This window comes from Pipistrellus kuhlii, unplaced genomic scaffold (genome assembly GCF_014108245.1).
Source record: "Pipistrellus kuhlii isolate mPipKuh1 unplaced genomic scaffold, mPipKuh1.p scaffold_m20_p_5, whole genome shotgun sequence".
NCBI classification, from domain to species: Eukaryota; Metazoa; Chordata; class Mammalia; order Chiroptera; family Vespertilionidae; genus Pipistrellus; species Pipistrellus kuhlii.
The window spans coordinates 19,509,698-19,531,629 of record NW_023425551.1 but is presented as its reverse complement, the minus strand read 5'-3'; the positions used below and the strand labels follow the sequence as shown (position 1 = coordinate 19,531,629).

The window sequence follows — 21,932 nt, the reverse complement described above, 5'->3', positions numbered from 1 at the left end:
TATTCTTCCGGTCAACAAATACTTATTGAGTGCCAAAGGTTTCAGCCCTATGGGGTTTGAGAAAATAAACAACAATATGCATATTGCAGAATGTGGGATGAAAGTGCTAAGTGCCATGAAAATATAGGTCAAGATAAAAAGAAGGGAAGGTGGGCTGAAATTTCAAATTTTTGCATGATAAGCAGAGACTTGAAATAGGTAAGGTAATTAGCTTTATGGATACCCCATGTGGCTGTAGTGAGATGGGACAAGCAGATGTGAAAGCAGGTAGATCTCATGATGAGAGGCTATTTAATAAATTGATATTTGATACTTAATTGCTGAAAAAAGTAATACAAGCTATTTTCCCCTCAAGCACAGTGTATTTTCTTAGCCAATCCAAATCGATTGGGCTGTGGAAGTTTCCATAAAACATTTCACCAGCGACGCTTCAGATTCCTCAAATACAAATGTAGGGATTAGCGAGAGGGCACTTAAGGGCTGTTTTTGTTCTACACTCTTAAGTTACCAGATGCCTTGAGGGCCAGTCGAACAGGGGCAGTTGACAGTGACGTGTCTGGGTGGCGGCCTAACGAGGGCAAAGCTTTCAACCCCAGGATACTGAGAAAATAGGAAGTGGGCTCATGGGAGGTGGTGCCAAGCATAAAAAGAAACACAACAACCAACAGTAACCATTGCACCCAAGTTCCTCAGAAACCCCTGCACCCAGGTTGCGACTCCAGACTGTCCTGACCCTAACGCCTTGACACCTCGACATCATCATCGGCCTCTCCTTGCCTATTCGTCCCAATTCGGCTTCCCAGCCCTGGATCCAACCAGCCTCTCAGCTCACGGCCTGGCCCCGCCCAGCTCCCTAGCCACGCCCCTGACACGCCCCCAGGCCTGGCCCCGCCTCCCGATCTAATCTCGCACTGTCCACTCGCCGCCTCCCAGAGCTCCCGGCCGCGGGGGCGGAAGTGAGGCGAGGCCCGGGCAGCGGGGCCGGCGGGAGACACCGCAGCCGCTCGGGGCCGCTCCCCGTCCGCCCGCAGCAGCATGGCCCTCCTCCTCCTCCTCCTCGTCGCCCTCACCACGCAGGCCGCGAGCTGGGCGGAGAGCAGCGCTGCGGAGCCGGAGCCGTCCTCGGGTACTGCGGGTCGCGGCCGGGTGGCTGGCGGGTGGAGGCGGGAGGAGGGGAGGGAGGAGGCCGCGGCGGCCGGGAAGCCCCGCCGGGAGGGGCCTCGCCGCAGCCGCCCGGGGCGGCCGGTTCTCGGACGCTCTGGGCGTCGGGCCGCTGCGGGGGTGGGGGCGGCGGTGGGGAAGGCGACTCGGGTTTCTGCGGTTTGCACACCTCGGTTGGTTCCCTTTCTCTCACCACCTCCGCTGTTACCAAATAACAAAGCCCGCCTCCCTCTCACGTCCTGAGTTCTTCTCATTCATTTTTGACATGAAGTGAAGTTTCCCTGGCCTGCATTTGTAAACCGGCCACAGGTCCTGACTGTCTAACAGGGCACCCCCCCCTTGGTGCGGACCCCAAAGCCTCCGGAAGGGAGCGGAGTTGTTCTTTGCCTGGGAGGGGCGCCGGGTGGGCCCTGCTGCCAGATTGGCTCCCGGGAGGTCTCTACGCCGGGAGCCTTTGACTTCCGCCTGCTCCTTGGCATTTCCCGGGAAACGCGCCTGAGGAACGCCTTTTCCAGGGCTGGGTGTCATGGCCACTCGGAACGCGGATGCGATCGATCAAGCAGGCTTATCCTTCGTCTGCAAGGGGGATAACCTTCAATGATCGGGAACCCGTTAGTCTTGAGGGTCTCCTTCCTGTCCACAGCCAGCGCCGGCCTGGGAGGGGTCAGGGAAGCCCAGCCTCCCTCCCTCATCAGCCTTGGCAAAACTCGTGGTCTGGAAGCGTTTGTTCTGTGACTTCCTCCTCGAGCTCCCGTTAGGCTTGTGCTGCGTTCCTATCAGCTCTCCTCCTTAGGCTTGTTCTTTAAAAGTCAAGCAAACAAATACGTCATATTCGTTGGGACCGACCTTGTTGGGAATACAAAAAACAAAGGGGGAGGGGGGAGTTAGTTTCTGTTTTTTTCAAGGATCATGATTTTTGTAGCTAACAGGTATTAAGCGCTAGGCACTGTTGTCAAATTCTCATCACATTTTGATTTCACAGCAACCCCATAAAGCCGGCGCTCTAGGTATCTCCATTTATGGGTGAGAAATTGAGGCACAGAGCGGTCTGCCCAGTTTGTAGAGAGGCTGCTGAAACTCAGTGGGGAACCTGGCCATTGGGCTCCAGACTCCCAAGTTTTTTGTGTGTTTTTTTTTAATTAGTAATTTATTGGGCTGACAAAGGTTAATAAAGTTATATAGGTTTCAGATGTACAATTCTACAAAACATTATCTGTACTAGAGGCCCGTTGCACGAAGATTTGTGCAATAGCCCTTCCTTACCCTGGCTGCCAGCACCAGTTTCGCTGTGGCTGGAGCGGAGAAGCCAAGCCTCTTCATGCAAATTAACCCACCACCTTTGTTGGGTTAATTTGCATACCAACTCTTGATTGGCTGGTGGGTGCCATGGAGGTATGGTCATTTTTGCATATTTCTCTTTTATTAGTGTAGATTGTGTGTTCATTCCCACCAAGTTATGTGTCCTTCCATCACCATTTATCCTCCTCTATCTTCTCCCTCCCCCGTTTCCCTTTGGCGATCATCATATTGTCAAAGTATGTGGTATGTTTGTTGCTACTGCTGCTTTTGCTTAATCCCTTCACCTTCTTCACTCAACCCCCCCTCCCCAACCTCCTTCCTCTCTTGACAGCTTTGTTAGTTTATTTTGTTCATTAGATTCCATATATATTCTGCAAACTATCATTACTAGAGCAAGTTAGTCATACACAGAGGAAGCTGTAATACATTACAAGAAGAGCTTGAACTTACTGCTCTGGCTGCCGGAAAGCAACATGTGGTTACCTGGCTCTGACCAGGGAGTTAGGAAAGATGAGAAGATGACTCCAGAATTGGAACTGGAGATGCAGAGACAGTTGTGTGTGCAGAGTAAGACGCATGAAACAGCATGTTGAATTAGTGGACTATTAAGCATTTTATTTTAAAATATGTGTGTGAGGATACAAGAAGAGATAGGATGAGTGGAGAAGTAGGAACTAATTAATAAAGTGCTTTGGGATGGTTGTGTGTAACAGCAAAGGATAGACACACAGTTTTGCCCGACTTGGGCAAAAAGAGGAATTGATCATTTCCAAGCATCTAAGCTAGAGTTAAATAGAAAGGTGGGCCTCAGAAAGCTGGGCCAGAAAGTCAAACTGCCAAGACTCTCCATTTCTTAATTCTCAGTGTTGACCACTTTCCCTAGTTAGCAGGAATCATAGATGTCGACAGCTTTTCGGTTTTGACAGTTTGCAGCTTCCTCTAACCCCATGGTCAGCAACTGTGGCTCGAGAGCCACATGCGTCTCTTTGGCCCCTTGATTGTGGCTCTTCCACAAAATACCATGGCCTGGGTGAATCTATTGTATTTTGAAGAAGTGGCATTAGAAGAAGTTTAAGTTTAAAAATTTGGCTCTCAAAAGAAATTTCAATCGTTGTACTGTTGATATTTGGCTCTGTTGACTGAGTTTGCCGACCACTGCTCTAACCTAACTAAATCCCAAGGAAAGGCTTTGATTTACCCAGCTTGGGTCAGGTGCCAGCTCACATGGTAATTACATCATTTCAGGGGAGGGCAGTAGGGAAGTTCCCAGAAGAGAAGTACAGGTGCTGAACTAAGAAAATAATCTGCTCACTATATCTTGCTCAAGTCAGTGGGCAACCATTGATTTTTAAAAAAAATATATATGCTTTTATTGATTTTAGAGAGACAGGAAGGGAGAGAGAAAGAGAAACATTGATGAGAGAGAAACATCAACACTGATCAGCTGCCTCCTGCACGCCCCATACTGAGGATTGAGCCCAAAAACTGGGCTTGTGCCCTGACCAGGAATTGAACTGGTGACCAATGGTTCATGGGTCAACACTCAACCACTGAGCCACACCAGCCTGACAACAAGTATATTTAAAAATATTAAAATTTTTAGTTATATATGAGAAATTGTGTTGCCTTAAAAAAATAAAATAAAACTCATGCAGAATAGAAGAAACTTCAAATAGGCTCAAGCAGCTAACTTGCTCTTTTATCTTTTTTCCTTCTGTAGACTGAAATGTCCTTTTTTTATTTTTCAGTTCCTAAGTTATTTCTGAACAAAGAATGACTTAGTCAGAAGGGAATGAATCTTGAGAAATGGCTACAGTCAGTGACTAGGTGGGTCTCTTCTAGTTGGAATTCGTTGGCATGCCAAGCAAACCTAATTTCATCTAATTGATGAAATTGGGTAAATGGGCAAGAATAAAATCCAATTCAGAAAAGTGGATGGGCCCTCACGAGGTGGTGGTTTGAGTGAAAGATCTGGGGGATTTTAGTTAACTACAGGTTTAGTATATGCCACTATTCCATATGTCCATCTCTTTAAAAAAGAGAAGAAAATATTTCATTCATATCTGTTACATCACTTCTGGGCTCCGTGTTTTAAGACAGTGGTCGGCAAACTCATTAGTCAGCAGAGCCAAATATCAACAGTACAACGATTAAAATTTCTTTTGAGAGCCAAATTTTTTAAACTTAAACTATATAGGTAGGTACACTGTTATTAACTTAATTAGGGTACTCCTAAGCTGGCCTTTGCTAAAAAATCAAGGGGCAAAAAGCTGCAGTTTGCCAACCACTGTTTTAAAACACAGAGTGAGTGATAATACCAGAATAGGTCCCAAAGACAGACAGGAATAAAAGAGAAGACTGCAGGGATACTAGGGGTCTTGACCCAGCTGAGGAACTATTATTATTACATAAAAGGTAAAATAGACTTTACATATTTTAGGTGTCCTCATTCGAACCCTTAGTTCTGAAACTTCTGCAGATATAAGAAAATAATATAGAGATGTAATATACAACATGATTACTGTAGCTAACACTGCTAAATGGTATCCTACATAATAAAAGAGTAATATGCAAATTAACCATCACTCCGCTACACAAGCTAAGCCCACCAGCCACACCCCCAGCCCATCAGAAAAGTATGCAAATAAACCCAACCAAGATGGCTACAGCCACAGAGAGCAGGAGGGAGGCTTGGGTTTCCCGGGCAGCAGAGGAAGCCAAGCTTTCCTTCTGCCCTTGCAGCCTAAGCCTCCACTCAAAGTTACAAAGTTTCAATTATAGAAGGTAAACAAATCCAAACAAATGGTTGCCACCACAGAGCCAGCAGAAGGCTCAGTTGTAGAAGGTAAATAAATTCCAGATACCAGGGCCTCTGCTTGGGTGGTCAGGGGGCGTGGCTGGCCTGCAAACCACCACAGGCTCCTCGCTCAGGCTGATGTTTCTCTCTCTCCTATTCCTTCCTCTCTGAAATCAATTAAAAAACATGTTGTTGTTTAAATTGTGTTAGAGAATAGATCTCAAAAGTTCTCATCACAAGAATGATGAATGTTAATTAAACTTATTGTGGTTATCAGTTTGCAGCATAAGTCACGTTCTGCAGTATACTTTAAACTTGTGTGTCAGTTATATCCCAGTAAAACACAAGAAAAAAATAAAAAGAGAAAATGTTGGAAAACATTAAGAATAATCGCCATTTTATCAACATCAAAAAACCATTTAGGAGGAAAATTGTGGAGAAAATATATTCTAAAAAAGTGCAAAAGTCTTGATTTAATATTTTTCACTTGATTTGATATTTTTCAAAAAAGACCATCATATTTCTCATCATTTCTCAGTTTGCAGTGTAAGAAGAAATGCTTGTGAAAATAGCCATGGCCCTGCATCTTCAGTTGGAGAGGGTGTTCGATCTTTTATCTGAGAGTCGCTCATTCAGGAAAGGGTCTGGAGGCTTTAACATGGAGCATTTGTTTTTGAGTGGTGGTGTCAGGTGACTTCAAATCCACAAAAACAACTTACTGACTCCTGTATTCTCACTTTTTTTTTTCTGCTCAGTTTGTCCTTCCCATAGAGAGGTAGGTAAGCAGATTGTGGGATGGTGTCTACAGAGTATGGAGCTCTGTTCTGCCACAGATGTACACGTCTTCTAGACCAGTGGTCGCCAACTTTTCGGACCTCACGAACCACCGGTTGGCGACCACTGTTGTTAAAATTAGTGCAGAACTCCTGTGGCTGTCCCTCTTTGAGTAGAGGCAACAGGTGCTTTGGGCAGTTATGGGATGCAGCACTGGTAATAGCTAGCCCATACTTCTGTCACCATTCGTACAGCATGAATCAGATATCTGTGGCTGTCCACTTACCCCTCCACCCTACCTTCCCAGAAATGAACAGTCCCCAGAACTGTACTGGCTGCTGTATTTTGGTCTTTGGTGACAACCTCATTGTCCCATCTAGTGGCACTACTTCATTACTTGTTGACTTGTTGATGTGGTCTTCATTAGTATTTTCCATCCCCTCCCTTGCTCTTTTTTCATATTTGACTCTGTTAGTTTATGACAAGGAAACACTTGACTCTAAACAGAACTCTCCCCTCCACCCCCTACCCCTGTTGTAATTGAGTGTTATGAAAATCTGATTCTTCTCTCCTGTGTTTGGTTTGGTTAAATCTTCAGCTGCTAGTTTCTAGAGAAATTCTGGAAAGAACTCCTCTAAAATATCTAGATTACCCCAAAACCGGTTTGGCTCAGTGGTAGAGCGTCGGTCTGCGGACTGAAAGATCCCAGGTTCGATTCTGGTCAGGGGCATGTACGTTGGTTGCGGGCACATCCCCGGTAGGGGGTGTGCAAGAGGCAGCTGATCGTTGTTTCTCTCTCATCGACGTTTCTGGCTCTCTATCTTTCTCCCTTCCTCTGTAAAAAAATCAATAAAATATTTAAAATATAAATAAATAAAAAACATAAAATATCTAGATTACTCTGGGTAGTGTGCACATATGCACCAAATAACTCTGAATCCATATCCGAAAATAACATCAGTTATAGAAATTGTCTATCTGGGCATTTTGAAGAGATGGGGAAATCTGTAAGACTATCTTATTTCATGTGATCTGGTAGGATCTTTCCTTAACCTCTATGAATAATACTCTCTTGCTATATATACATGTTGTTTTATTTACATAAGATAAATTTATTATGAATTGAAGTTTGTTGTAAGCCTTAATTATTTCAATCAGAATATATAAAAATTTTAACTTTAGGCTACAAAATTCTGAGTTTTAATGAGAAAATTTATGTCTACTATGTGATTTTAGCAGAGGACAAAGGCAGGTTTCTAATAACCACATGGTATCTCTTCTCGTATCATTAAAACCACAAGTTATATCCTTTTGTGTAAATATTTAACAGTTTCTCCTTTATTAGTAATTTCTGTCTGCTATAATCCATTGAAACCTCTTCCTCCTGCCACCTGTTTTGATTACTTTGAAAGCTATGATTTTAAGACCTTGTCCTACTCTAACCATGTCCAGGTTTTACTTAAATTATGAGAATCACAGTTTGATTCAGATTAAAAACTAACATTTCAAAAATAATGTTGTTTGTATTTTTTTTAATTATTTTTATTTTTAAATATATTTTATTGATTTTTTACAGAGAGGAAGAGAGAGGGATAGACAGAAACATCGATGAGAGAGAAACATCGATCAGCTGCCTCTTGCACACCCCCTACTGGGAATATGCCTACAACCAAGGTACATGCCCTTGCTGGAATCGAACCTGGGACCTTTCAGTCCTCAGGCTGATGCTCTATCCACTGAGCCAAACCGGTTTCGGCAGTTTTATTTTTATTTTTAATGTTTTCATTGATATTTAGAGAAAGAAAGAGGGAGAGAGAGATAGAAACATCAATATGAGAGGAACATTGATCAGCTGCCTCCTGCAGGCCTCATACTGGGGATAGAACCCACAACCCGAGTATGTACCCTGACTGGAAATTGATCCAGCAACCTTGACAATGTTCAAACAACTAAGCCACACCAGCTAGACTTTTTGTGATTTTATATGATTCAGTAACCTCTTTAATATATTGTAAATAGAGTTTATTTGATATTCTAGTATATAGATTGATTTCTATATGTCTTTTCTTTTCAAACCAAGAAATTTCAGATTGAGTATATACAGTTAAAAAGTCCTTCTCATTGGGAGTAGTATTTTAGCAGGGGCTTGAAAGGAAGGGAAAAACCTGATACCTGCCATTATTGGAAACTGCAGGAAGGTAGATCCTTGTTATGTAGTGGCAGAAAGCTTAAAGCTTGGCTACACTATGAAAGTGATCCACATGACCTAACTAAGGAGGTTTCTAAGCAAAGTATTGAAGGTGCGGTGTAGTTTCTTTTAGTAAATGCAAAACTAGAGAGAGTAATCAAGAGGAAAAGACTGCTAAACAAAAAGAAACAAGAACCTGGTGGTTTGAAAATTTTATGCCTCTGGAGACGCAAAAGATGCTAAAATTAAGAATGGCTATTGAAGGAAGTTCAGATTCATTATGAGTTTTCTTAGCACCAGGTATCTCTCTGATATGGTTGCAAAATTATGTTCATATGTGTGATTGTTATTTGATGTTCACATCGAATTGAACCCAGAGTTGTACCTTTTATTTCTGCCTCAATCCTAGATTGTAAACTATTTAAAACGAGTCTATTTCAGAAAGTCGAAGAATCCTATTAAGGGAGCCTCAGTCTACCCTGCTCTATGCTATAGAGTAGGTGTCTCCTTCAACGGAAAGTAAATATAGTGTGTGAAAATAACACCTCACTTGACAAATGAGGAAATCTGAAATAACTAGGTAGTAGTACAGCAGGAAAGAACCCAGATTTCTTTTTTCTTTTTTTTTCTTTTTATTGTTTATATTGCTTTCAGAGAGGAAGGGAGAGGGAAAGAGAGACAAAAACATTAATGGTGAAAGAGAACCACTGATTGGCTGTCTCTTGCACACCCTCTTCTAAAGATTGAGCCTGCAACCCATGACCAGGAATTTAACTGTGCCCTCCTGGTTCATAGGTCCACGCTCAACCACTGAGCCTGCCAGACGGGCGAACCCAAATTTCTTAATGTCCAACCCAAGGAATTTTTTTTTAGAGTGGTCTGCTTGTATAAACCTGAGTGATCATCATTATCATCTAAGGTGCTTTAAAAAGTATAATTGTAGCTCTGAGAATTTTTGAAGAGGGCTATGTTAAGTTATGTTAGGAAGCCACTGAACCTTGGCCACATTACCATTCATTTGTTTTTTAATTGTATGAGTAAATCATGTTTAATAGACTTTTCCAATTGGGATTATATTGCTAATTATTTTTAATACCTTCATCATTATTCATAAAGAAGAGAAAAAAGGGAGGGGAAACAAGAGGGCGAGAGAGGGGAGAGAATGGAGGGTGTATGTATGTGTGTTGTGTGTTTAATTTTCCAAGGGATGGTGGATGACAGCCTTTTATACTGACCAGGGGAAAAATGACTACTTTTAATAACTAGATCGCAGTTTTGGTTATGTCTGATGAGAAGATGTAAAAGTGACGTCATGTGGCTCATATCTTATCAACAGAAGTTTTATGAAATGATTTAAAAGAGCAAAGGCAAGAAGAAATATTGGGTTTGTTTTGTAAAAAACCTTACACACTACAGAGAGCAAACTGTTGATGAAATTGGACTGATCAATGGCATCTGTTCTTGTGCTATAGAAAAGGTACTAAAGATGTGCAATAGTGCTGGGTGTAGAGTTGAGACCTGGTGTGGTGGTATTTTAGAGTGAAATTCACCATCTCTGGTGTAGCCAGTTCTTTTCTAGATATAGAATACAATCTGTAGTATATATAGAAAATTCCATTAAATGAATTGAGGATTATTATTTCAACAGGCAGTGTATTTATTTTAAAAACCCCTGAAACATAGGAATTTATTGCTTCTATTATATCTACATTTCCCTTATATCACAATGTTGCTTCAATAATTTAAAATGAATCAGATCTCTTCTATACATTTTACAATGAAATTATTTTTAGAAATCTAATTTAAATAATTTTATTATTCTGATGAATATTTGGTTAACATGGCTTCTTATAAGATTTTATAATGTTAATTAATTTCTTACTTTTGTCCATATTACTTTTTCAATGTCTTACAGTGCCTATACCAACCAATCTTACAATAGAGGCCTATAACTTCAATCCTATCCTATATTGGAATTACCCAATCATGGCACAGAAGCCTGTTTTTATTGTACAGGTAAAAATCTATGGGTGAGTGTTACTCTTTTATCCTTTTTACTCTTGTTTTGTCTATGTCCTTGCATATTTCATAACTGTGTTCCCTCCCATTATCCTTCCTTCTGTTGTGGCAAAACTTCCTGAACTGCTTGTAGAATTCCAGAGTGCTAACGTTCAAATTAATTCTTATCAGAAAACTTCCTGCCTCTTAGTTCTTCTGTCAGAATTGAAGTAGACAAGTATCACTAAGTTCCCAGATTTCTTTTTACCTTTTCAAAAATTTTTCATTTATGTTATTTTTCTTAAATGTATTTTTATTAATTTTAGAGAGGAAAGGAGAGGGAAAGAGAAATAGAAACATCAAAGATGAGAGAGAATAATTGATTGGCTTCCTCAGTGGGGGTTGAATCCCAACCCGGCATGCACCCTGACTGGGAATCAAACCATGATCTCCTGGTTCATAGGCTGACACCCAACCACTGAGCAACACCAGCCAAGCTTAATTTATTTTTTAAATCCTCACCTGAGAACATGCTTAGAGAGAGGAAGGGGCTGTTGGGGGTGGGGGGAGTAGAGAAACATTAATGTGAGAGAGAAACATTGATCAGATGCCTTCTGCATGTGCCCTGACTAGGGATCGAACCTGCAACCCAGGTTATGTGCCCTGATTTCAAATCGAACAGGTAACCTTTTGGTATATAGGACAAAACTTAACTAACTGAGCCACTCCAGCCAGGCTGACTTCACAGATTTAAGGCACGATAATAAATAAAGCTTTCCATTCTCTATTAAAAATAATAACATCTTACTTTCTATAGTGTACATGTATTATTCAGTAAAAGAAAAATTTCAGAAAACTTTTTACAGGTGTTAGTCTTTGTAATGGTTTGATTCTGTAAGTGAGTAATGGTCATATTAATGGAAACAAGTTGTATAAAGACCAGATTTTTAAAAATTGCATATGGAATATGATTTGTACAGAGCTTGTAATTTGAATTGAGCCTCTTTATTATAAAGGAAATTATAGAACTTTTGACTAAAGAGTAAGGGCTTTCTTCCTACTTTGTCTAGCTTCTTCATCCTATTATTTTTTTCTTTTTTTAAAAAGAATAGTTTGATTTTTTTTAGAGAGAGGAAGGGAGAAGAGAGAAACATCGATGTGACAGCATAACATCAGTTGGCTGCCTCCTGCACGCTCCCTATTGGGAATCGAGCCTGCAATCCTGGCATGTGCCCTGACTGGGAATTGAACCAGCAACCTCTTGGTGCACAGAACAATGCCCAACCAACTGAGCCACATCGTCCAGGGCCATCGTATTCTTATTTAGCTCTTTCTACCAGCTCCATGTTGTGAATGAAATCAAAGCAAAGCCATAGATGGTTCAGGTTTATATACTAATAAAAGTTACCTTTGTGTTTTTTTATTCCTCTTTATTTTAGGGAGGATGAATGGTTTGATGCCTGCAATACGTCTCATCATCACTGTAACATCATTTTCTTGATTAAGAATCCAGAATATTCTCTCTGGACCAGAGTTAAAGCTAGGCTTGGTCAAGAAGAATCAGCCTATGCAGTGTCAGGAGAATTTATTTTGTGCCGTCAAGGTGAGCAGAACAATTTTAAATTTGAGAGTATTTATATGTATCATTTGAGATTTTAAATTTGAGTGTATTTAAATATGTATTTGCTTTTATTAGCAGTTGTTAAAAGTTATTACAGTGCCCAAAAAACATTTAGAGCAATTTAGGGAATTCGTGTCTTCCTCTTCTCCCAAGTCTCATAAAATAGGGCAAAGGTGCCCATCTCTTTGCCCCTACTAAACTATTATATTTCCATTCTATTTCAATATGTGGATTAGTGCTGTCCAATTAGAATCTGCACTGCCCTGCCCCTTCCTGTCTTGGTCATCCCTTTATAAGTTACATTCACTGAGGACTTTGGCAGCTTCTTTATCTTACTTGTCTACCTTAAGTCCTCAAGGTTGTGGGAATTTTAATACCAACTTCATACTTTAAAAAAAAATACCAGCTGAAACCGGTTTGGCTCAATGGATAGAGCGTCGGCTTGGGAACTGAAGGGTCCCGGGTTCGATTCCGGTCAAGGGCATATACCTTGGTTGTGGGCATATCCCCAGTAGGGGGTGTGCAAAAGGCAGCTGATCGATGACTCTCTCTCATCGATGTTTCTAACTCTCTCTATCTCTCTCTCCCTTCCTCTATGTACAAAATCAATAAAATATATTTAAAAAAAAACAAAACAAAAAAAACCAGAATTCTGGAATCTCTTTAACCCCAGTTATTTTCAGCTCTTCATGCTTCCAGCATCCTGTTGCCATAGTTTACCCAATCTTTACTATCACTTTCAGCTCCAGAATCTTCAGTGCCAGTTCCTTTTTTGACTAAAGTCCTCCCTTATACCTTCACTTCTGGTTAAACAAAGTCTTTAGTCACCTGACTGCTCCCTATGCTTCCAGTCCGTCAGTGCCTTGCCTTCCAACTTTACTTCCTTACTGTTCAGCTTCATGCTTCATTACCTCAACCACCGCCTCCTTCTGCTCCTACTTTCTGGATTGTGCCTACTTGTTCTCTTCCACAACCCATTCTCTACTTGCCCTTAAAATAGTTTTATTCCCCAGAGATCATGATTTTTTTTTTTCCATCCACAACTATACCCTCTGTATGTCAGATTTTTCCCAGAAGACTTATCAAAGGCATACTTTATGCCAGAAAATATGGTAGGCCCAGAGAATACATGGGTGAGTAACAATAGATCTGCCTGGCACACAGTAGGAATACAATAAATATGTGAAAAATAGTTAAATGGTTCACCAATGAAGTCCCCAACATCGAAGACACATCATAAAAATTTCTGGAATGAATGAATATCTAGTTCTGACTTTCACAATTAAAATTGAATATATTCAGCAGATTTTTATAGAGCTTTCATGCAAGATATCCATAGTGTGTAGATAAAAAGTTACTGCAAAGGTTTAAAGATAACTAACATGCCTCTTTTAAATCATGTTTTTAGAAAACCATTTTTAAAAATATGTCTGTTGATTTTAGAGAGAAGAAGGGACAGGGGGAGAGAGATAGAAACATCATTGATGAGAGAGAATCATTGATTGGCTGCCTCTTGTACTCTCCCCGAATGGGCATTGAGCCTGAAACCTGAGCATGTGCCCTGACCAGGAATTGAACAGTGACCTCCAGGTTCATAGGTCAACTCTCAACCACTGAGTCACACTGGCCAGGTGAAAACAGTTGGGGTTTTTTTTGTTTTGTTTTTAATCTACAGAACCAAAGGTAAAGAAAAAATAACTTCTATTATATCAAGGTTTGTTTGTTTGTTTGTTTTTTTAACCAGGATTCATGACCACCTATTTTTCTTTAGGACTTGAAATGAATTTAAATTGTTAAAGAGGAGTTTAGATAAGAATACTTCTTGACTGAGAAGATATAAACATTTCTTTATTAAGTACACTTAGAATCTTCTAGATCAGCGGTTCTCAACCTGTGGGTCGCAACCCCTTTGGGGGTCGAACAACCCTTTCACAGGGATTGCCTAAGACCATCGGAAAACCCAGATATTTACATTATGATTCATTAACAGTAACAAAATTACAGTTATGAAGTAGCAACAAAAATAATTTTATGGTTGGGGGTCACCACAATATGAGGAACTGTATTAAAGGGTCGCAGCGTTAGCAAGGTTGAGAACCACTGTTCTATATTTTTTTGGAATGGTTTAAATGTGGCTCTGCTTTAGAATAGCAAAAAGAGTAGGTGGTTTGATTTTGGTAATTTTATACAGTCCTATATAATAAAAGGGTAATATGCAAATAGATTAAACAGCAGAATCAAACAACCATCAAAGCTTAGTATGCTAATGATATGCTAAGGCTGCTCAACCGCTGCTATGACATGCGTTGACCACCAGGGAGAAGATGCTCTGACTGGTAGGTTAGCTTGCTGCTGGAGTCCAGCCGATTGGACTGAGCGAGATGGGCCAGACATGCTCTGGAACCCTTCCATGGTCCCTCCCTGGACTGATCATGCACCGGTGGGGTCCCTCAGCCATGCTTGTGCCCTCTTGCAATCCAGAACTCCTCAGGGGATGTCATAGAGCCTTTTCAGCTTGATCCTGCAGGCTACTCCCTTGGGAGGGCTCCAAAAAGCAGGACTCATAGCTGGCAAATGCTGCTATGGCAGCACAAGCCTCTCCTGATCGGGACTGATTGGGCACAAGCCCTCAGCAGGCACAGTGGGGCTGGGATGATTGGGAGCAGCAGGTAGGAGTTGCAGGTGGCATTGTACTGTGGGTTTTGGCCCAATCCCAGCAGGCCACCCAGAAGGACCCCACCCTGCACAAATTCATGCACTGCGCCTCTAGTGTACTATAAAGTTCCAGGGCCAACTAATTGTACTTCTTTTTTACCTTCCCCCCACCCAGGGAAAGTTGGACCACCTAAACTTAATATCAGTCACAAGGAAGACCAACTCATTATTAAAATATTTCATCCTTTAATTGTTGTAAATGGAAAAGAGCTAGGAGTCATTTTTGGAGAAGATACTTGTTATACCAACTACCAAGTGTATGAGAGAATAAATGAAGGACTGGTATGTCTTTCTTGTTCATCTTTTTCAAATTGGAGAATTTCTGTCACTAACAAGTTTTTTCCTATGCTGTGTAAGAAAGTAGAATGCTTACCCTAGCCGGTTTGGCTCAGAGGTTAGAATGTCAGCCCATGGACTAAATGGTCTCAGGCTTGATTCTGGTCAAGGGCATGTATCTGGTTTGCAGCCTAGGTCTTGGCCCCAGTTGGGGTGGGTGTGGGGGGCAACTAATTGATGTGTCTCTCTCACATCAATGTTTCTCTCTCTGTGTGTCTCCCCCTCCCTTCCACTCTTTCTCTAAAATCATGAATATTCAGCCAAGACTTACCGATCTTAGGTAACAGAATAGCCCTAATATAAGATATTAACCTGTATATTTTCATTCCTTCACTGGTAACATGAGAATAAATTTAATCTTTTCTTCCTCATTGGTAGTAATGTAAAATTACACAAAACTATATTGGAGTCATTGTTTATAAGAGAAAAAGCTAACAGTAGTACTGTGTGGATATAATTACATTCTAGGTCTGGTTTGCAGATCACGAATTATTCTATTCCATCCAGTTGTCACAGAGCACTGTGACATTCCTTTGTTTAACAATATTTGTCAAGCATGTGCTCTGTGCCTTCTAGGCACCAGGAGAAAGCAGTGAACAGTACAAAGAAAACTCAAATGATCAGTACCATAGAGAAAAAAGCAGGGAAGAGGGTTGGGTGGGGTATGGGTGCTAGTGACTTTCAGTAGGGTGGTTTGAGCAGACCTCACCTGCTGGACCAGCTGTTACTACAACCAGGGCTGGAGGAAATGAGGAGTGAGCTCCATGGATCATGATGGGGAGAATGTTTCAGCCAGAGTGTGGCCAAAGGCCACCGGGCATATGAAGGGAGCAGCAAGACTGCAGAGTATGGAAGCAGATGAGGTTAGAGAGGTCCCTGGGTCACATTTCTTGCAGTGTTTCCCAAAGTGTGGTACGCGTACCCCCAGGTGTATGGGAAGAGTTTGGTGAGGGTACACGTTGCACCGGAGTTTGGTGGGGATATGCACTGCACCATGCTTAGCTGCGCCTAATTCTACGTTCTCATAAGTACGAAGGGTACTCAGCGTTATGAAAATTTTAGAAGGGGTACACATATGTCAAAAGTTTGGGAAACAGGAATTTTTTTTGTTTTGTTTTTCTAAGTGAGATATTACACATCTGGAAAAGTTTAAACAGAAGAGTAACATCTGATTTAGATTTTAAAACATTTTGGTTGCTAGCAGAGTTGTTTCTAGAACAGTATTACTTCACTGCTTAAAACTCTTTAACAAATCCCCATCAGCTACAGAATAATGCCTAAATTCTCTTTCCTGGCATGGCCTACAAGGTCTTCATGAATTGGCCTCTTACATTTTTTCCAGCACCCCATCTCCCCATTCCTTCCAACCTTATTTTCATTCATGCTTTGGTGAACCGCTTGCTGTTCTCAATTCCTATAAATAATATGCTCTTTCATAGAATTTTCTTCATCTTTCTCCTTTGGCAAATTTTTACTCATTCTTCAGTATTCAACTGGCATATCATATCCCCTTTGAATTATTTTCTGATACAGTAGACGCTTTCCTCTTCTGTGGTCTAGTTACTCCTATTTCCTTATATTGAATAGATGTCCTCTTGCAGTACTCGTTACATTTCTTACATTTCATTCTTATCTCTTGTCTATACCCTACAGTAAGTTATTTGAGGTCAGCACCACTCTATGGCCCTTGAGTTTTCAGGCCCTAGCACAGGTGATCCACGCACTTTGACTGGTGGAGTGAATTATAAACTCCCAGAGATTGCTTCAGTCCCTTCTACATATTACTACCAAGAGATCCTGCAGCTTTTGCATAAAATCTCTATTATTCTTCCTATAAAATGCTTTTATCTCTCACCAGCTAAGTTTCTAGCATTACAGAAATAGGACTAATAAACCATTCCTATTTGTGTTTTTAAATTTCTAACCCCTATAAAGAACATTTTGATGGCTACATTATGCTCTGTTGAAGTAACAAACTGACTTATTATCTGATATGAACACTCTTTTTAGTCATGTACAACATTCATCACATATATGCTTTCTCCAGGTGTTTTGCCAGTGTAAATATGATGATTGAGGTTTTTTTTTTGGCAGATTAAAAAGAGCCATGAATTTTCACTGTGTTTTGTTTTCTCATATAGATTATAGAGAGAATTTTAAAAGAGAATGAAGATGATTGTGACGAGACTCAGTGCAATTTTAGTATTCCAGTGTCCTCACAGAATTTTAAGTACTGTATTTCAGCAGAAGGAATCTCACCTTTAATGTCCCTAAAAACTGAAATGTCCGAAGAACATTGTATTACCATTTCTGATAGTAAGAATAGTAAGAGCATAAAAGGTAAGTTCTTGTCATTTTTTCTTAAATATAAAGAGTGATAACATAGGGTAATATAAAAAAGGAGAATTTTCAATTTCAATAATCTCTGCTCTTTTAAAAATAGTTCTATGCCTCAGAGAAGTTCAAAATTACATATAAGGCCACTCCTCAGGTCTTAAAAGATATGAAACAATCAGGTTGGAAAGCCATGTGAAAACCTTTTCATACAAAAAAAATAAATAAAAACACATAAAACTGTGTACAAATGTCTGCATTTCAGGATTATGTATAATAATATAAATCAGTTTATTACTTCAATACAGCAAGATTATATTCAAGATATGTATTCATGTATGTATGTTCATATATGTTCATCTGAGGACAGAAAGTTTAAAAACTGAATAGGAAGAATATTAATTGATTAAAGTTTTGTGACATGTGAACTGTACAAGCACTGGAAATTAATATTAAAAAATAAGTATAGATTGACTTAAATGGATTAACATTTTAAAATAATTATTTTTATTTTATCATCTTTTCCTGACCAATGAGGAAAGTAAAAAGAGGAAAAGCTCAAAAGAAACAGAGGGGGGGGGGGGGATGAGAGAGAGAGAGAGAGAGAGAGAGAGAGAGAGAGAGAGAGAAAAGAATCCGAATAACCTAGATTTACTAAAAAAAAAAAAAAAAAAAAAAAAACAAAAAAAGATGCCTAATTATAAACTGTGGCTCATAGCATCTTCCCTGCTTGCCTGTCCAATGCTTCTGAGCCCAGTGCTGGTTTTGTTATGTACTAGTAGCTCATTTTACCTTTTACTATTGTAATAATTTAATTGTTTTCATATCCTGTAACAGGTGTGACACAAGCATTCATTTAGTAGTAACTTCCAGAATTACTATTCCAAAGAAGTAACTTTAGAATAGAAATTAAAGGTAATGAAATGCCCTTGAAAGAAGCCAAATTCCACAATGATATGTAAAGTACTGTTAATTAGGAACAGAGGACTGTGGGAAAAAGTACTGAAGATTGCACTGTGAAAATAAAAAGCAGCATTAGAGAAAAATCACACCAGTGACGATATATGTATGTGTTCTGAAACAAAAGTCAAGGAGACTTTATTCCTTTGCAACTTTCCCGTATCTGTGTGCGCGCACATGCACGTGCGTGGTTGTGCATCTTTATAAGTATTTGCAATCTTGAAATATAAAATGTAACAAAATTCTATGGAATAGGATTGTATTATTTAAATAATATTCTTTAAGTTCTTCTTTTGCCTCTTTAACTGAGAGAAAAGCGTAGCTCTATAAACTTCCTATAATTTGGGGTTGTAAGGAAATTGTTAGGAAAAAGCTATTTTAGCCACATTATGTCATAACAAGATAGTTGTAAAAAGTTAAGAATTGTAAGCTGGGAAGAATATGTTGCTATCTAGGAAGAACATAATTTTTTACTCACCTCTCCTGACTTTGGTATCAGGTAACACTCTGATCGTATTACCTGATGTAATCTATATAAATAATAATTCAGCCCTGGCCAGTATAGCTCAGTTATTTGAGTATCATCCCATGCACTTAGAGGTTGCTGGTTCAATTCATGGTCGGCCCCATGCCTGGAGTTATAGACTCAATCCCCAGGAGGGAGCTTGCAAAAGGCAACCAATCTATGCTTTTTCACATAGATGTTACTCTCACTCTTCATCTCTCTCTCAAAGCAATAAAAACATTTTTAAAAAAGAATAGTTCAAAGACATTATAACTATTTGATTATAGCAGTGTTCCATCTTAATTCTAATTTGTGGTTTTTCTTTTCTTTCAGATTCTATTTGGATTCCAGTTGGTGCTGCTCTTTTACTCTTTGTAATACTTATCCTGGTAGTTGTATGTTGGAACTTGAAGAAGATAAATCCTTTTAAGAATGAAAGAATCCCATTACCCAAGTCCTTGGTAACATATTTAAATATACTCCTTTAATTATATACACTAAAATGTTGATTTGAACCTTTTTGATACTTTCTAAAACTTTAAAAAGTAGAATGATGTTCAGCAGCAAGTCACCTACCATAAATCACTCAGACCTACCACATATCCAAAACCACATATTTTTCACTACACACTAGGTGCCTTTTTTATGCATGAGGCAAAAGTACAGTTAGACAAGTCTGTTAAGGAGCTTAAAGTCTAACGGGAGAAAAAGACAAGTATTCAGTGGGTGTACTGTGTGACAGGTTTAAAAGTAGAGGTTTATATACGTGTCAAAGAGGACTTAGTTTAGAGGCAGTGAAGCCTGCGCAGTCATGAGGGACAGATCGGAGTTTATCCAGTACTAAGGGACCATATGTGCTAAAGTCCAGCATCAAGAAACTATGGCTTTTGAAAATACAGGAACCCTTCACTGTGGTTGGAATGCAGAAGGAAAGATGTCCAAGAGTGAGACTAAACTAGAAGTTTGACATTATAATATCTAACATTTAAAATTCTTTGTATGATGAAAACATTTAAAGGCTAATAATTACAATTTTTGAATCACGTATGATAGGAATAACATCTGTGATATGCCAAGGGCACATTTAAATTCATTATGAATACATTACATTTAAGTAAAATGGATAAGAACTATGAACATGTAGTAGACAATTCACATATTATAGTCCTCATTCGTTCTATTAATTAAGCACAAAACAATTTCACAGTATGCCATTTTATACCCACTAGAGAAGAAAAAATAAACTTGAATATCCAGGAGTAGCACTAGTAAAACTGGTCATATAGCCCTAGTGGGAAGCTAAGCATACAATGAGTACAAAGTGTCATAGTTCCATAAACGTGCCCCACCCTTGAACTTAGTCATTCCATCTTTTTATTTCTAAAGTAACACATGTAACATTATTTATTTCAACATGTTCTATCAATAGTAAAAATTGTTAACACTGCTAACATCTACTATTAGAGAAATTTATTTAATCATTGGTATGAAGAACTTATATGAGCCAATGAAAATTATAATTATGAAGGAAAATGGTAAAATTATTTTATAAAGTAGCTGTACTCCCATTACAAATTTAACATTCATATGTATTAAAAGTAATGCCCCCAAAACAGCTATTTTATATATGCGTGTATATTATATATATATATAATAAAATATATTGGTAAGATATTAACTTAAAAATTTGTTTCTAATCTTGACATAGTATGTTTTCATTAAAAATAAAGAAAGTGCAACCACTAGATTTTATTATACTATTCTAAATATGCCATTTAGTGGTATATTTAATTGTCCATTAGCCTTAGACCATTTTTTGAGGAAGCTTCTTAAGTTTAATAATTAGTTGTTTTTAATCATTGATTTCTCTACCCTTAGATGTCTGTGGTAAAAAATGCGTCTTTAGAGGCAAAATCTGAATCGAAATATGTATCACCCATCATCTATGAGCCAATTGTCCCTGAAAATGAGAAAGTGATCTGGGAAGAGCAGTTGTCTCCAGCAACAATTTCAAGTATGCAGACTGAGGATGATCCAGGAATAGCAAAGCACGGAGATCTTCCTAAGGAAACACACGTGGGGACCACTGAAGAAAACACTCCTGATGTGGACCCTGGTAGCCCTTCGACCCTAGTAAGGAGCAGGGATTCTGTCCATTCAGGCAGTAACCGGTCTGAACCCTGCATCGTTGCTTTAAATGCTTATCACACCAGAAATGGTTCTGATAGTGACCTTGTGGAATCCAACAGCTGCTTATCTGACTCCGAATCTCCTCCAAGTAGCAAAACTGAAATGATGACCGGAGAACCAGAGCCCATAATGCCGAGAAACACTACTACCTCCTTTGGTTACGATAAGCCCCATGTGCTAGTGGATGTGCCTATGGATGAAGGTGGTAAAGAGTCCCTGATTGGTTACAGAGATTGACAAAGAGTACCTGATTGGTTATAGCAGATTCCAAAGAGTTTCCATAATGTGCCAACTTGGAAGGATCTGCTTATCCTGAGCAGTTTTTCTGCCTTGATTTCATGAAAAGATCATGATTTCAGAAATGATGTCTTTTTTTATATTAACCAAATGGAATGCCTTGGTTTAGGTAACGGTGTAAAGAGCCTGGCACTGTCACATTTGGTCTGAAAACTGCAAAGACTGAAAAAACAAACTGTGTCTCCCTTCTTAGGGGACACAGTTACTGCACATGAACTTCTCCATTTACATGGGCTCTGAATACTCTCCATTAATCCTGCTTCCTGTGAAGTAAGTGATTCCCAGGGTCCTTTTTTTTTTTATATATATATATAAGTTTCTGTAAAAGATATTTTTAAATGTTTACTTCCAAAAGCTTTTCAAAATTGCATTTAAAATTGAATTTATACCAATAGAATTAATAAAGAGTATGTATTTTATAGAATGCTGCATTTAGAGATTTTTAAATAAAGAATTTTTAATTCATTTTTGTATTCATTTATTCAAGCACTTTGGCAGTTAACTAGAATATTTTTATTCACTTGCTTATTTTTATGAATTAATGCTATAGAATTATTTTTAAATTATTTATAACTAATCTTTAAAATAGTTCTAAAACTAGTCTTATTCTTAAAAAAACAAACAAACAAAAAAAAAAAACAGTCCTTTTATGCCTATATTTCAGTATTTATTACCCAGTGTGCAGAACACTGTTCCAAGCTTTTTGGGGATGGGGTGGGGCAGAAGCAGAAAGATTTCTAGAGCATGTGGACTGGTG

General features: G+C 39.3%; 1 protein-coding gene and 1 long non-coding RNA gene across 4 annotated transcripts in view; one reads left to right on the top strand and one right to left on the bottom strand.

Moving 5' to 3' along the window:
• The first annotated feature begins 909 nt into the window (after positions 1–909).
• Positions 910–21,640, top strand: IFNGR1 (interferon gamma receptor 1). Of its 3 annotated transcripts, none has more exons than XM_045572736.1 (7): positions 910–1,126; positions 10,135–10,249; positions 11,657–11,820; positions 14,669–14,835; positions 17,031–17,229; positions 19,022–19,149; positions 20,567–21,640. In XM_045572736.1, exons 1-7 carry the CDS (start codon positions 1,036–1,038, stop codon positions 21,113–21,115), a joined length of 1,413 nt encoding a protein of 470 aa, XP_045428692.1. In that variant the 5' UTR covers positions 910–1,035; the 3' UTR covers positions 21,116–21,640. The 3 variants fall into 3 exon arrangements, with proteins under 3 accessions (XP_045428692.1, XP_036270981.1, XP_036270982.1); XM_036415088.2 differs by having other exon boundaries at positions 911–1,126; positions 19,022–19,152; positions 20,570–21,640; XM_036415089.2 differs by lacking the exon at positions 910–1,126 and adding an exon at positions 9,486–9,696 and having other exon boundaries at positions 19,022–19,152; positions 20,570–21,640.
• The window catches only part of LOC123651336, a 39,949-nt gene continuing 37,661 nt past the window's right edge, over positions 19,645–21,932 (bottom strand). The window contains exon 2 of the long non-coding RNA XR_006739974.1: positions 19,645–19,976. This is a non-coding gene — a long non-coding RNA (uncharacterized LOC123651336). The remainder of the gene's footprint in view (positions 19,977–21,932) is intronic.

Coding starts and splice junctions, on each gene's coding strand:
- IFNGR1 (XM_045572736.1), top strand. CDS start 1,036: ATGGCCCTCCTCCTCCTCCTCCTCGTCGCCCTCACCACGCAGGCCGCG. Junction 11,821..14,668: donor ATTTATTTTGTGCCGTCAAG/GTGAGCAGAACA, acceptor CCCCCCACCCAG/GGAAAGTTGGACCACCTAAA. Junction 14,836..17,030: donor AGAGAATAAATGAAGGACTG/GTATGTCTTTCT, acceptor TTTCTCATATAG/ATTATAGAGAGAATTTTAAA.